Source organism: Musca autumnalis, unplaced genomic scaffold (genome assembly GCF_047663935.1).
Source record: "Musca autumnalis isolate F117 unplaced genomic scaffold, ASM4766393v1 scaffold_2, whole genome shotgun sequence".
Lineage (NCBI taxonomy): Eukaryota > Metazoa > Arthropoda > Insecta > Diptera > Muscidae > Musca > Musca autumnalis.
Genome location: NW_027411755.1, coordinates 6715354 through 6730351, shown reverse-complemented (window position 1 = coordinate 6730351; position 14998 = coordinate 6715354). Strand labels below are relative to the sequence as shown.

At 40.1% G+C, this 14998-nt stretch overlaps 1 protein-coding gene across 1 annotated transcript in view; it reads right to left on the bottom strand.

Annotated features, from left to right (window-relative positions):
- Positions 1 to 1224: 1224 nt before the first annotated feature.
- Apoltp (Apolipoprotein lipid transfer particle) overlaps positions 1225 to 14998 on the bottom strand; it is a 38125-nt gene continuing 24351 nt past the window's right edge. The window contains exons 11-17 of the mRNA XM_073966777.1: positions 10979 to 12659; positions 7251 to 7420; positions 7019 to 7108; positions 6371 to 6936; positions 6108 to 6308; positions 5358 to 6048; positions 1225 to 1556 (exon numbers count right to left, since the gene is read on the bottom strand). Coding sequence (XP_073822878.1) covers positions 1497 to 1556; positions 5358 to 6048; positions 6108 to 6308; positions 6371 to 6936; positions 7019 to 7108; positions 7251 to 7420; positions 10979 to 12659 — 3459 coding nt within the window. The 3' untranslated portion in view covers positions 1225 to 1496. The remainder of the gene's footprint in view (positions 1557 to 5357; positions 6049 to 6107; positions 6309 to 6370; positions 6937 to 7018; positions 7109 to 7250; positions 7421 to 10978; positions 12660 to 14998) is intronic.

Sequence of the window (14998 nt, the reverse complement as noted above, 5' to 3'; positions counted from 1 at the left end):
TTGTTCAGTAGTGGGATTCTCTAACTCATTTTTTGAGTTACCGACAAAAATCGGTAGCATTAAAACGCAAAATTATGAATGAAAAGTTTAAATAAAAGTTGACAACACTGTTGATATCGGTAGAACTTTACGACTACCTTTAATTGGTCGTTAACTTACCGAATAATATAGTTAATTACCGAAATTATAAGGATTTAAATTTTACCGACATTTGTCGGTAACTCAAAAAATGAGTTAGAGAATCGCACTACAGATTTCGTTCCGATTTCGGAGAAAATGTCGGAAGTAAATTTCCCTTCGAACTTGCTAATGTTTTTCTTCCGATTTCGTTACGAATTCGGGTCGATATGTCGGAAACAATTTTCCCTTCGCACAACAACCACCTTTTGTATATATCTTAAAAGTAACATTTTAGTTTGTTGTCGAAAAACAAAATGGTTGGTTATAAAATTCGCATATACATTTTTTAAATATTTTAAATATAAATGCAACATATAATAATTCAAGCTAGTGCTGATAGACTCAACATATTCGTACACAATGTTTACATTGTTCTACTATAACTACTAACAACAGTGAAAATCATTAGATATCCTTGAAATTATAATCTTCCAATAAAAAAAAATTTATCAATAAAAAAGAGGCATCAGAGAAAAATTTTTTCCTTCGATAATCATACGAAATTATTCCAAAATTGTTCAGAAACCTTTACGAAAGTTCGGAAGGTACCTCAGATTTTCATACGACATTATTCCGAAATCGTTCAGAAATCTGTACGAAAATTCGGAGGAAGAAATTCGAATTCCGAATTTTCCAAGGATTTTCTTCCGATTTCGTTGCGAATTCTGACCGAAATCGATCCGATTTCGCTCCGAAATTTCGTTCCGAAATTATGTCAACCACTTCATACAACATTCGTTAAGATATCGTTACGATTTCGGATCAGATATCGGACGTAACGTCCGAAATTTGTTCCGATTTCGTTACAATATCGGTACGATTGGTTTGCTGGGTAGCTACATTACCGGAAATATTGTTATGTCAGAGGAGCTAACTAACTGCTCGGCTGGGCATTGGATACAGAATTCATCAAAAACAACAGCAACGAACTGTTTGACACAAGCTGTAATGTAAAGTGTTAATAAGTGAAAAAAGCTTTTCACAAAAAGCTTTCTTTTTATATTTCTCGGTTTGTGACTACGCTATCAAAACAAAACTCATGTATGTGCTTAAAAACTGTTCTATTTTTATTTACTGTTATAATATTGGTTTTGTATAACAAATAAAATTCTATGGTATAAAAAAACGGATTCTAAAAAAATGCTTCATAAAAAATATCTTAACCTATTTGTATATAACTATGTATTTATATAGTATGTATATATATTAGTTGTGTAGTTGTAGATTCTATTTAAACAAATTGGGCCTCTTCTTTTATTTTTTTGGAAATGGAGGCGGAAAGGTGGGTCTTTTGTTCTTTTGCTCAACCATCAAATTTATTGATCCATTTCGTTCATATCATCTTCATCCCATTCCCAATCGCTGAATTCGTTGTCCTGCAAAAATAAAAAGGAAATAAGTTAATATAGACGTTTTGAGGAAAAACTCGGAACCCAGGTCTGATATAGAGGCAAACGTGGATAGTTAGGTGAACTCAAAGGCCTTTATCTCTGTGATATTATCTCTAAGGTAAAGGTCAGTCAAAGCTATTGTCTCAGAGACCATAATTTCTTGGACAAGGGTTAGTTATGACCACTATCTCTAAGATAAGGGTCAGTCAGGACCACACTTTCTGAGGCAGGAGAATTATCTCTGACAGAAGACTCAGTTAAGACTATTATCTTTGAGATAAGGGTAAGTAAGGACCATTATCTCTAAGGTAAGGGTAAGTAGGACCATTATCTCGGAGATAAGGGACAGCCAGCACCATTATATTTGATATAAGGGTCAGAGATAATAGTTTCGACTGACCCTTATCTTAGAGGTTATGGCCCTGACTGACTCTTAAATCAGAAATAATGAATGACTCATATCTCGGAGACAATTGCCTGAATCACCCTTATTTTTAAGATAATGGTCCTAATTGATTATTATCCACGAGATAATGGTGCTGAAAGACCCTTATCTTAGAGATAATTGTCCTGACATACCCTCTATTTCAGAGATAAAGGTTATGATTGTTTCTTATCTGAGAGATAATGACCCCTATCTAAGTAAAAATGGTCCTGATTGAACCTAATCTAAGTGATAATTGTCCTGATTGACCCTAACCTCAGAGACAAAGATCCTGAGTGGCCCTTATCCGAGTGACACCTATCTCTGAGACAATGGACCTAACAGTTTTTTATCTAATGGTCCTTACTTCCCCTTATCTCAGAGACAATTGTCCTTACTTGCCCTTATCTCAGAGACAATGGTCCAGACTGCCCTTATCTCAGAGTTTATGGTCCAGACTTACCCTTATCTTAGAGATAATGGTCCTGACAGACCCTTATCTCAGAGATAATGGTCCTGACTGACCCTTATCTTAGATATAATGGTCCTGACTGATCCTTATCTCAGAGATAATGGTCCTGACTGACCCTTATCTCAGAGATAATGGTCACGACTGACCCCTATCTGAGCGATAATGGTACTGACTGACCCTTTCTCAGAGATAATGGTCCTGACTGAACCTTATCTAAGAGATAATGGTCCTGACTGACCCTTTTCTCGGAGACAATGGTCCTGACAGACCCTTATCTCAGAGATAATGGTCCTAACATACCATTATCTTAGAGATAATGGTACTAACCAAATCTTATCTCAGAGATAATGGTCCTGATTAACCCTAATCTAAGTGATAATGGTCCTGATTGACCCTTTCTCATAGACAAAGGTCCTGAGTGACCCCTATCTTAGAAATAATGGTCCGAGTGACACCTATCTCTTAGACCATGGGCCTATCTGATTCTGATATAAAAGATAATGGTCCTGATTGACTCTTATCGTAGAGATAATGGTGCTTACTTGCCCATGTCTCAGAGACAATGGTCCAGACTGACCCTTATCTCAGATGTAATGGTCCTGACTGACCCTTATCTCAGAGATAATGGTCCTGACTGACCCTTATCTCAGAGATAATGGTCCTGACTGACCCTTATCTCAGAGAGAATGACCCTGACTGACCCTTATCTCAGAGATAATCTTCCTGACTGACCCTTTTCTCAGAGATAATGGTGCTGACTGACCCTTTTCTCAGAGATAATGGTGCTGACTGACCCTTTCTCAGAGATAATGGTCCTAACTGACCCTTATCTCAGAGGTAATGGTCCTGACTGACCCTTATCTCAGAGATAATGGTCCTGACTGACCCTTATCTCAGAGACAATGGTCCAGACTGACCCTTATCTCAGAGGTAATTGTCCTGACTGACCCTTATCTCAGAGATAATGGTCCTGACTGACCCTTATTTCAGAGATAATGGTCCTGACTGACCCTTATCTCAGAGAGAATGACCCTGACTGACCCTTATCTCAGAGATAATCTTCCTGACTGACCCTTTTCTCAGAGATAATGGTGCTGACTGAACCTTTCTCAGAGATAATGGTCCTGACTGACCCTTATCTCAGAGATAATGGTCCTGACTGACCCTTTCCGTAGAGATAATGGTCCTGACTGACCCTTATCTCATAGATAATGGCCATGACTGACACCTATCTGAGAGATAATTGTCCTGACAGACCCTTATCTCAGCGATAACGGTCCTAACTGACCCTTACCTTAGAGATAATGGTCCTGACTGACCCTTATCTCAGAGAGAATGACCCTGACTGACCCTTATCTCAGAGATAATCTTCCTGACTGACCCTTTTCTCAGAGATAATGGTGCTGGCTGACCCTTTCTCAGAGATAATGGTCCTAACTGACCCTTATCTCAGAAATAATGGTCCTGACTGACCCTTATCTCAGAGATAATGGTCATGACTGACCCCTATCTGAGAGATAATGGTCCTGACAGACCCTTATCTCAAAGATAATGGTCCTGACTGACCCTTACCTTAGAGATAATTGTCCTGACTGACCCTTATCTCAGAGATAATGGCCCTGACTGACCCTTATCTCAGAGATAATGGTCCTGACTGACCCTTTTCTCAGAGATAATGGTGCTGACTGACCCTTTCGCAGAGATAATGGTTCTGACTGATCCTTATCTCAGAGAAAATGGTCCTGACTGACCCTAATCTCAGAGACAATGGTTCTAACATACCCTTATCTTAGAGATAATGACCCTAACATACCCTTATCTTAGAGATAATGGCGCTAAACGAATCTTATCTCAGAGATAACGGTCCTGAATTGCCCTTATCTCAGAGATAATGGTCCTGGCTGACACTTATCTCAGAGATAATTGTCCTGACTAACCCTTATCTCAGAGATAATGATCCGAACATACCCTTATCTCAGAGATAATGGTCCTGACTTAACAATAACTTAGAAATAATGTTCTTGACTGACCCTTATAGGGATCATTATCTCTGAGACAAGTGCCAGTCAGGGCCGTTATCGCTGATATAAGGTTCCGTCAGGATCATACTGTTTCACATAACTGCCAGCAGGACCTTGTCTCAGATATAAGTGTCGGTCAAGACTATTATCACTGAGTTATGTGTCAATCAGGACCATTACCTCTGAGATGAGGGCAATCACCTTCAATGTATCTGAGGTTTACGCCAGTCAAGACGAATATCACTGACTTATGAGCCAGTCAGTATCATTATCTCTGAGATCACATCATTATCTCTGAGATTACATCTGAGAGAAGGAACATTCAGGAATTACGTCGCCAATACAAGGTCTGTTAAGAACAGATATTTCTGGGATAAGATCCAATAAATACCTTTATTTTTGAATAAGGCTCAGTAAGATAGTGGTCTAACTCTGAGATAAGTACCCTTCAGGATCTTAACTCTGATATAAGTGTCGGATGGAACCAATTTCGTTGATATAATTGCCACGACGGACCAATATTTCTGGCTTGTCAGGACTTTTATCTCTGGGATCAGGGCCAGTAAAGACCACTATCTCCGAGACAAGTGCCCGTCCAGATTTTAACTCTGACATTAGGGCCATTCAGGGCCTTAATATGTTATAGCTTAGGGACTAGTCAGGTTGATAATCTCTGACATACGGGTCCTCAGGCAGGAAGCTTGTCCCAAAATCTCTATAAAAAGTACCACTCAGCGTCATTATATCTGAAAACTGCTGAAACCACACTATCTGTAAAATAAATTGTCCCTATCTGCAGAATGGACAAAAATTCCGTCTTCGAATTTCTAAATAATCGTAAACCTCATCAACTCCATCATCATACTTACATAATCCTCCAAATCCGACGATTCCACGGGATATGTGCTCGGCGTACATGCCATATACGCCACACCAGTGTTATGACCCGAACATTCGCATGTATAATTATCCGATGGTACTGCACTCTTGGCGACACGCTTAGCAAATATTGTGGCCAATCTCTGGATGGGATATTTACGTTCAGGCATGAACTTACGGGCACTGAACACCGAACCATTTGTCTCCATTGCCAGTGGTGTACAAATACCTAAATTACTCTTTGGAATGTAGAGAGCCTTGCGTGTTTCGGCATCCCCCTCTGGGAAACGTTTCGAATAGACCATATCACGATCCATACCGAAGAAGTGACGCAATTTGCGGGTTTTTTCAAATTCGAATTCGGTATCGGCCAAAATGTGCAGGTTGACACCTTCCTCCTGCATAAATTGCAGAATAGAACTATAGTCAAACAGCATATTGCCAGCGGCACAATTACTGCATGACAGTAAGATAAAGGTTTTCGAAACACCAGGACGGAAATCAAGACGTGAGGCAACAGATATGGCCTGTAGAATGTCACTGTTGGTGCCATTGTCAGCATTAATGTGATCGAAATATTGTTCCAGTTTCTGGTAGTCATGGGTAAAGACGGAGTTCTCGTAGTAAATGCTGCGTGGTGTATCGAAGGGAGCTTTACCGCCAAAGGTTACCACAGCATAGCTGAAAGAGGAGGGGCATTTAGCTAATTGTTTGAAGGGGGTTTAGTTATAAATATTTACCGATTATCTGCAATGCCATTGGCCTGCAACTGTTCCTCGATGGTGGCCACCACCGTCATTATGTTTTTGTTTTCCTTGAGATGGGCATTGCAGGGTTTAGCCTCCACAATGAAGACAACATCACTGCTGCGTGGTATTTCAGGAGCAGATAATTCCACAAATGTACCCTCAGGGACAAAGGAACCGTTGGTGAGTTGGCAGCTGCAAAGAAGTGAAATTAATAATTTTGTTTTCTCAAATTTCCTTGTATCCGCTGAACTTACAAAATACATTTATCGGGCACCCGCATGGGAATTTTGGCACTGGCACATGCCTCAATGTAGGCCAAGGCCGCTGTACAGGCTCCCTTATTGGCTGGATGTCCTTGCTTCACCTCATTGGAATTGCTGCCCAAATCCAAGCAAATTTCATAGAATGGCTTGGGATCCACAGTATCCGCACACGCCGACAGCATACCCGACTTGAAGTAATAATCACAAACTGTACCAACTTCCTGGGGCACAATAACCGGGGCAGTAACAGGTTTCATTTTTTGCTTGCAACCACCAACACTCCAGGAATCGGTGAATTCGCTAAGATCTGTGGTGATATTGTTATACGAAGTGGTGTATTCATCGAAGGGTTCATTGTTCATGGTGCCCAAGAGACCAGCCGTTTGGCCAAAGTACCAGCCGCTAACCTCAAACCAACATAAATCGAATTGGACATTACAACTCAAACTGAACTCGGTATCCGAGGTAATGGTGAGAATGTCCAAGTCTCGGGTAATGGTAACACCACCCAATTTCAGGGGCAGCAGATATGTGGGATCGCCATTTATGGTTATGCTCTAGAGGAAGAGAAGGACGAGAAAAACAAACCATTAGCCGTGGAACCTCAGTCCGCTAACTTCAATCTCATTCTCAACTTACATCTGTGCCCAAATCAATTTCAATCAACTGATCATTGGCAACGAAACTCAATTTTCGGGTGGAAACAACATCACGGCTGCTAACAGTCACCTGTGATAACAAAAAGAAGAAGAAGAAAATTGCATTTGTTAATTATGTTCGAGGTTAAAGGTCAAATAAAATGAAAAACGATAAGACCCCTTAGCATTCAATGCATTTGAGCATTATTTGAGAACACTGCGATAATACTTACCGATGGTTCCAACAACAATGTGAAATTACCCTGGAAGAAATCATGGCTCAACAGATACGAACACTGCAAATTGCGCTGATTATCGGTCATCTCTTCGAAGCGCAAATTCAAACCGACAAAGCGTTGATCGAAGGTCATGTAGTGGCGAGAATCGATTAGCAAAGCGCGAGCTGAAAATAATATGGAGAATTTGTCAACATGTATGTGAGAGTAGACATAGCCTAAGGGTCCTCAAACCTGAAATTTAACGTTTTCTATGATTCTATAAATAAAAACCTTCTAAGAAGGCCTCCTACAGGGGTATTCATTAGATATAGGACCTCCTAAAGAGGTGTTATATAGATATAACACCTGCAAAATACGTCTTCTATAGAAAGAAGGCTTCCAAAGGGGGTCTTCAATATATAGAAGACCTTCCTAAAGGTATCTTCTTTAGCTAGCAGACATTCAAAGGCGTCTTCTATAGAAAAAAAGACTTCCTAAGAGGGCCTTCAATAGATAGGAAAAATTCCTAAAGGGGTCTTCTATAGATCGGTGACCTACTAAATAGGTCTTTAATAGATAGATAGAAGATAGATAGAAGACCTCCAAATTGGGTCTTCTATTGAAAGGGGTCTTCTATAGATAGGAGGCCTCCTTAATGGGTCTTCTGTAGATAGAAGGCCAACTTAATGGGTCTTCTATAGATAGAAGATCTCCCAGAAGGGTATTCAATATATGGAAGACCTATTTCAGGGGTCTTCTATAGATAAAAGACCTCCTAAAGGGATCTTCTATAGATAGAAGACCTCCTAAGGTTGTCTATAGATAGAATACCTCCTAAAGACGTCTTCTGTGGGTAGAAGACCTCCTAAAGGGGACTTCTATGGATAGAAGACCCCCTAAAGTTGTCTTAGACAGAAGACCTGCTAAAGGGGGTCTTCTATAGACAAAAGACCTCCAAAGGGGGTCTTCTTTAAATAGAATACCTCCTAAAAGGTTATTCTATAGACAGAAGACCTCCTAAAGGAGTCTCCTGTAGATAGAATACCTCCTAAAGGGGCCTTCTATAGACAGAAGACCTCCTAAAGGGGTTTTCTGTAGATAGAATACCTCCTAAAGGGGTCTTCTATAGACAGAAGACTTCATAAAGGGGTCTTCTATATGCAAAAGACCTCCAAAAGGGATTTTCTGTATATAGAATACCTCCTTAAGGGGTCTTCTGTAGAAAGAATACCTCCTAAAAGGTCTTCTATAGACAGAAGACCTCCTAAAGGGGTCTTCTATAGACGGCAGACATCCTTAAGCGGTCTTCTGTGGGCAGAAGACCTCCTAAAAGGGACCTTCTATAGATAGAAGACCTCCTAAAGGAGTCTCCTGTAGATAGAATACCTCCTAAAGGGGCCTTCTATAGATAGAAGACCTCAAAAGGGGGTCTTCTATAGACAGAAGAAGCGTCCCACATGTATCAGGCCTCCTAAAGGGGTCTTCTATAGACAGAAGACCTCCTAAAGAGGTTTTCTGTAGATAGAATACCTCCTAAAGGGGTCTTCTATAGACAGAAGACCTCCTAAAGGGGTTTTCTGTAGATAGAATACCTCCTAAAGGGGTCTTCTATAGACAGAAGACCTCCAAAAGGGGTGATCTTTTGATATAATACCTCCTAAAAGGGTATTCTATAGACAGAAGACCTCCTAAAGGGGCTTTCTATAGACAGAAGACGACGTAAAGGGGTCTTCTATAGACAGAAGACTTCCTAAAGGGGTCTTCTATAGACAGAAGACTTCCTAAAGGGGTCTTCTATAGACAGAAGACTTCCTAAAGGGGTCTTCTATAGACAGAAGACTTCCTAAAGGGGTCTTCTATATGCAAAATACCTCCAAAAGGGATTTTCTGTATATAGAATACCTCCTAAAGGGGTCTTCTGTATATAGAATACCTCCTAATGGGGTCTTCTATAGATAGAATACCTCCTAAACACGTCTTCTGTGTATAGAAGACCTCCTAAAGGGGACTTCTATGGATAGAAGATCTCCCGAAGGGGGTCTACTATAGGTAGAAGACCTCCTAAAGGGGTCTTCTATAGACAGAAGATCTCCAAAAGTCCTCCTAAAGGGGTCTTCTATGGACGGAAGACCTCCGAAAGGGGTCTTCTGTAGGCAAAAGAGCTCCTAAAGGGGTCTTCTGTAGATAGAATACCTCCTAACAGGGGTCTATTGTGGATAGAATACCACCTAAAAGGGTCTTCTATAGACAGAAGACCTCCTAAAGGGGTTTTCTATAGATAAAAGTCCTCCTAAAAGGGTCTTCTATAGGCGAAAGACCTCCGAAAGGGGTCTTCTGTAGGCAGAAGACCTCCTAAAGGGGCCTTCTGTAGATAGAAGACCTCCTAAAGGGGGTTTCTATAGACAGAAGGTCTCCTGAAGGGGTATTCTATAGATAGAATACCTACTAAAGGGGCCTGCTATAGATAGAAAACCTTCTCTTTTATAGATAGGAGACCTCCTCTTCTAGAGATAGAAGACCTTCTAAAGGGGTCATCTATAGATAGAAGACATCATAAAGGGGTCTTCTATAAACGGAAGACCTCCGAAAGGGGTCTTCTGTAGGCAGAAGAGCTCCTAAAGGGGTCTTCTGTAGATAGAATACCTCCTAACAGGGGTCTATTGTGGATACAATACCACCTTAAAGGGTCTTCTATAGACAGAAGACCTCCTAAAGGGGTTTTCTATAGATAAAAGTCCTCCTAAAAGGGTCTTCTATAGGCGAAAGACCTCCGAAAGGGGTCTTCTGTAGGCAGAAGACCTCCTAAAGGGGCCTTCTGTAGATAGAAGACCTCCTAAAGGGGTTTTCTATAGACAGAAGGTCTCCTGAAGGGGTATTCTATAGATAGAATACCTACTAAAGGGGCCTGCTATAGATAGAAAACCTTCTCTTTTATAGATAGGAGACCTCCTCTTCTAGAGATAGAAGACCTTCTAAAGGGGTCATCTATAGATAGAAGACATCATAAAGGGGTCTTCTGTAGGCAGATAGAATACCACCTAAAAGGGTCTTCTATAGACAGAAGACCTCCTAAAGGGGTTTTCTATAGATAAAAGTCCTCCTAAAGGGGTCTTCTATGGACGGAAGACCTCCGAAAGGGGTCTTCTGTAGGCAAAAGACCTCCTAAAGGGGCCTTCTGTAGATAGAAGACCTCCTAAAGGGGGTTTCTATAGACAGAAGGCCTACTAAAGGGGCCTGCTATAGATAGAAAACCTTCTCTTTTATAGATAGGAGACCTCCTCTTCTAGAGATAGAAGACCTTCTAAAGGGGTCATCTATAGATAGAAGACACCATAAAGGGGTCTTATCTAGATAGAAGACCTTATAAAGGGTCTTCTATAGGTAGAAGACCTCCCAAAGGAGTCTTCTATAGATATCTTCTATAGGTATCTTCTATAGATGGAAGAGGTCTTCTACAGATAGTTGACCACCTAAATACATATTCTATAGATATATGACCTCCTAATGACTTTTGGATTTGATAGACTACCTCCTCCTTAATACAACCTCATACTAGCTGCTTCTATAGGTAGAAGATCTCTTTATGTTGACCCATAGATATTAAACACCTCGGATATGTAATATCTTCTAAAGATACCTGTCCATGGAAAACCAGCTCTTCTATATAGAAAGCCTTCTAACAATTGTTTTAAAGAAAAAAATGTCTGCTTCACTATTCCCACCCCGAAATATTCAATACTTACAGTAGTATGGTGGCAACCAGGTCTTAGGATCCAAATGTGATTTCAAATTATAGATATAACGTATCACCGATGAATTCGTATTGGTCAGGACATTTTGTATCTTCGCCAATACCCGCAATTCGGGTATTTCCTCATAACGTGGTGTTTCATTGAAAGCATGCCATGACATTGGCAGCTTCTGTTCCAAATCCATAATACCAGCTTCAGGATCAAATACAAACTTCGTCTTAGCTTCACGATATTTATCTGCCGTCTCCAAAGCATTGTTGGCAATGTTATTCAATTTATTCAGCAGGATAGAATACAATTTATGCAAGCGAGTCTCCAATTCCAATTCCTTAGCAACCCATTCCAACTTCTCCACAGTCTCATTGTATTTCTGTACGACAAAGTTCACCTGTTCGATCTTTTGTAACTGCTTAATTTCTTCCCATATCTCTGTGAGGACCTCGTTGAGCTCGGTGCCGAACGGTACCAACTTGAAGTATTTCTCCTTGAGGAAATTCCAAATGATCACGGAATACTTTCTAATATTGGTTATGGCATCATTGGATTTGATGTCACGATACAGACGATCCACATCCTGTGTGAAACTGGATACCTTATTGAAGTAGGGAGATTCGGCCAATTCATTGGTTCTCTTGTAGATAAAGTCAAACAGCTCCTTGCTCAAATCCCACAGAGCCGACTCAATTTGACTGATGAACTTGAAGACATGGGGTTCAATGCGCTTGAAGACGCCCTTCCAGTAATTGGTTAAATTGGCCCAAGCCTTATTCCACAGATTCTCCACATATTTGATGAATGAAATATGCAGTTCCTTGACAAAGCGATCATATTTGTGTACGCCCTGTTCCAATAGCTCCGAAACATATTGCAAACCTTCACCACGGAAGAAGCGTCCCACATGTATCAGGAACTCATTGTAGGACTTCTTGATGTTCTCAATCAACCATTTGATGCTTTCACGCAAAGCTTTACCCGATTCACCCATCGACTGCCAGATTTCAGAGAAAATCTTTGGCAACGACTCAATGTGATCCTTAATGGCCAGTTCATCGAGTATGGCCAAAAGGAAGCTGATAACATCCTTGATATAGAAATCATTGGCCTCATAGGATTCATTGATGAAATTCCTCAACTCTGTTAAATCGTCTTCCAGCTCCGATAGCTCACGCAAATCATCAAAGAAGGCATTATTGTAACGCTTTGCCGTGTCCCACACAATGTCCAACGACTCCACAGCTTCAGTATAGATGGCCTTAATCCAAAAGTCCAAACCATCATTGAAGGAACTGTAAATACTGGAGCTGACGGTGAATATTTTATCTTTCAATTCATCCTTCATTTTTGGTCGCCAATGGAAACGTCCCGTCATCAAACGTGAATGATTCATTTTCAAATATGATGTGACATCGACAATGCGTATCTCTTCATAATTACGCCATATATCCAAGTAGGCACTACGTGTGTCGGGTATGGTACCAATCATTTGTAGATTTTGACTGTCATCTTCGGTTAGATTGACTTCGGCGCGAAGATATTTGTTGAGTAAGTCAATGTAAATGTAGCCGGTGTTATTAGTTTCTGGAGTGTCCCACACTGAGGCATTTAAGCCATAAACGGGATATTGAATATAGGGCTTACCCCACAAACGTACACAACGTGTGGGTGTTGTGCGCTAAGAAAAAAATTGAGGAAAAAACAAAATTGTAATTTTAATAAATAAAAATATGTGATAAAAGCTAATAATGACTCCCATGCTAGATGATCCTGTCGGAGTTTGGAGTGCGGTTTTTATGTGTGCAATATGTCAGTTCTGGTTCCTAAAATAAAGTGGTCCCATAAAGCAAATTGTCTTCATTTCATGGTGAAACCTCAGCAGGTTGTCTTTGCATCTTTAGATTTTTCTTCTATAGGCTTTGAATAGATTTTAATTCAAAGAATTAGCTGCGGCTTAGGCTGTCAGCTCGGGAGAGGAGGTGAAATGGGATCTTGAATCCATTTCTCGCTGAAACAATAAAGTACGTTTTGATCACAATCCGAATAGGATGAAACTCGCATCTATAGAAGTATGTATAATGTACAGGGATAGCCCCTGGTGAAAATAGGCTACATATTTTGTTGAATTTCGGAGGAGCGGGTTTTCTCCTGTACCCTATTTTTAAATGCGCTATGTGTGTAAAACTTACGAATGTGCCTGATACCCCGAGCCTGGGTACATGTTTTAGCCATAAGACCCGAAACAAAGGAAATACCACATTTTATTCATAAAGAAGCTTTGGTCTTATTAGAAAGCAATTGTTTAGATTAGAAGGCAACATATCGATAGCTATAGCTTCATCAGGAATACTAGAAGACACATTAAAGGAAGCTGCCACAGTATATTCATGTGAAGGGCACACATGCAATATTATATAGAAGTTATCATCTGAAACGGATGTACGATGACACATAAAAATTTCATAGAAGCTTTAGATCCATTCTTGAAGGATTTTAGAAGCAATTCACGTTTAGATTTCAGACAAACACTTCCAGTTATATTATTCCAGCAGATAAAATAAATGCACGCCTCAAGTTATCAGTTCTGTAGCGGTATGTTGAAATTGCATATCGACAACATTATTTTTGAAGATTTTTTATTTATAGTCACTTGCAAATCCCGGCTAATTAGCGATGCAAGAAAAACATAATTAACTTAGAAAAAAGGTAACATAAAACTGTTTCAAGGGCTAGCAACGCGGACCAAAATGAAGGTCTCAACGAGCTGAGTCGATTTGTCTATGTGTGTCCTCTCTCTTTCCTATCCATATAAACCTTGTAATGACATTTCGCATTTTTTATCGGATTGCCACCAATTTTTGGGTGTTGGTGGAGGTCCCGGAGGCGAATAAGTCTACTGATATTGGTGATAGTCGGATATTATTCAGGAATCGGAATTGGCAAAAAACTTATTTGGAGGAAAAGTCTGCGTTTTATTTCGAAGCGAATATCTCCAGTTCTATACGGGGTATGCCAAAAGCAAAACCTAATGAAAGAAGACAATTTCACTCTCTCAACGATGTAACGTAGGTTGGCGTAGGTGGTCAACAACGAAGATATCGCAGTAGTCGGTAATATATCCTCATGCAATTTTTGTGGTTGATGGGGATTTCACAGTGGAAGAACCCTATTCATTTTTTTGTTTATGCTCGGATAATATTCTGGCCACAAAATTAATGTAGAGACAATTCTACGTTTTATTCATATGGAAATAGCTCCGCTTCTAGTAGGGGTTTTCCGAAAGGAAAGCCTGTCGATTGAAGATGAAAATATACCATTTGCATTGATGCAAAATAGGTTAGTGTAGGTGGTCAAACACCTCCTTACTTGGGAAGCCGCAAAACAATAGTATCCGCTATTGTATTATGGAAAGCTGATACTGTTCCCAGTTCTCCAAAGCGGCGTAAAAGGAAACACACCCATATTTCATTAAGGGACCAGTTAAGGAAAATTATTATGTAACCCAATAATTCAGATGTAAATGTCCTCATTTCATCTGTTGAAAAGGATGAGTACACCGGAAGGTTCCTATGATGATCGAAACTTATGAAAGAATGGACGCCAAGAGGATATTACGACCGACGGTCTCCAAAAACTAGGTGAACTAAAGAGTTTACCCCCCAACACTGACAGACAAAATGGAAATACAGCAACAAAATCTACCGAGTCAACTAGATCAAATGAGTTTCTTCGAATCGGTAGAATGATATTGCAAACTAATTGGTGCGGAAAAACGTATCAAGTCCGATCAACCACATTTGTTTTTATTAAATCTTGAGACTCAAAAACTTCGACTAAGAAATCTCAAACAATACAACATAACCTTTGACCTAGTAGTCAATGGCTTCGAACATATCATTAATAACCCAAACGAGTTAAAATGGGAAAAGGGAAAGTTTTGTTCAGTGTCAGTGTTTATAACTCAGAACCCTACGTTTTCCTACGCAATCTTCCAGTACAATCCTCACACGCCACAAA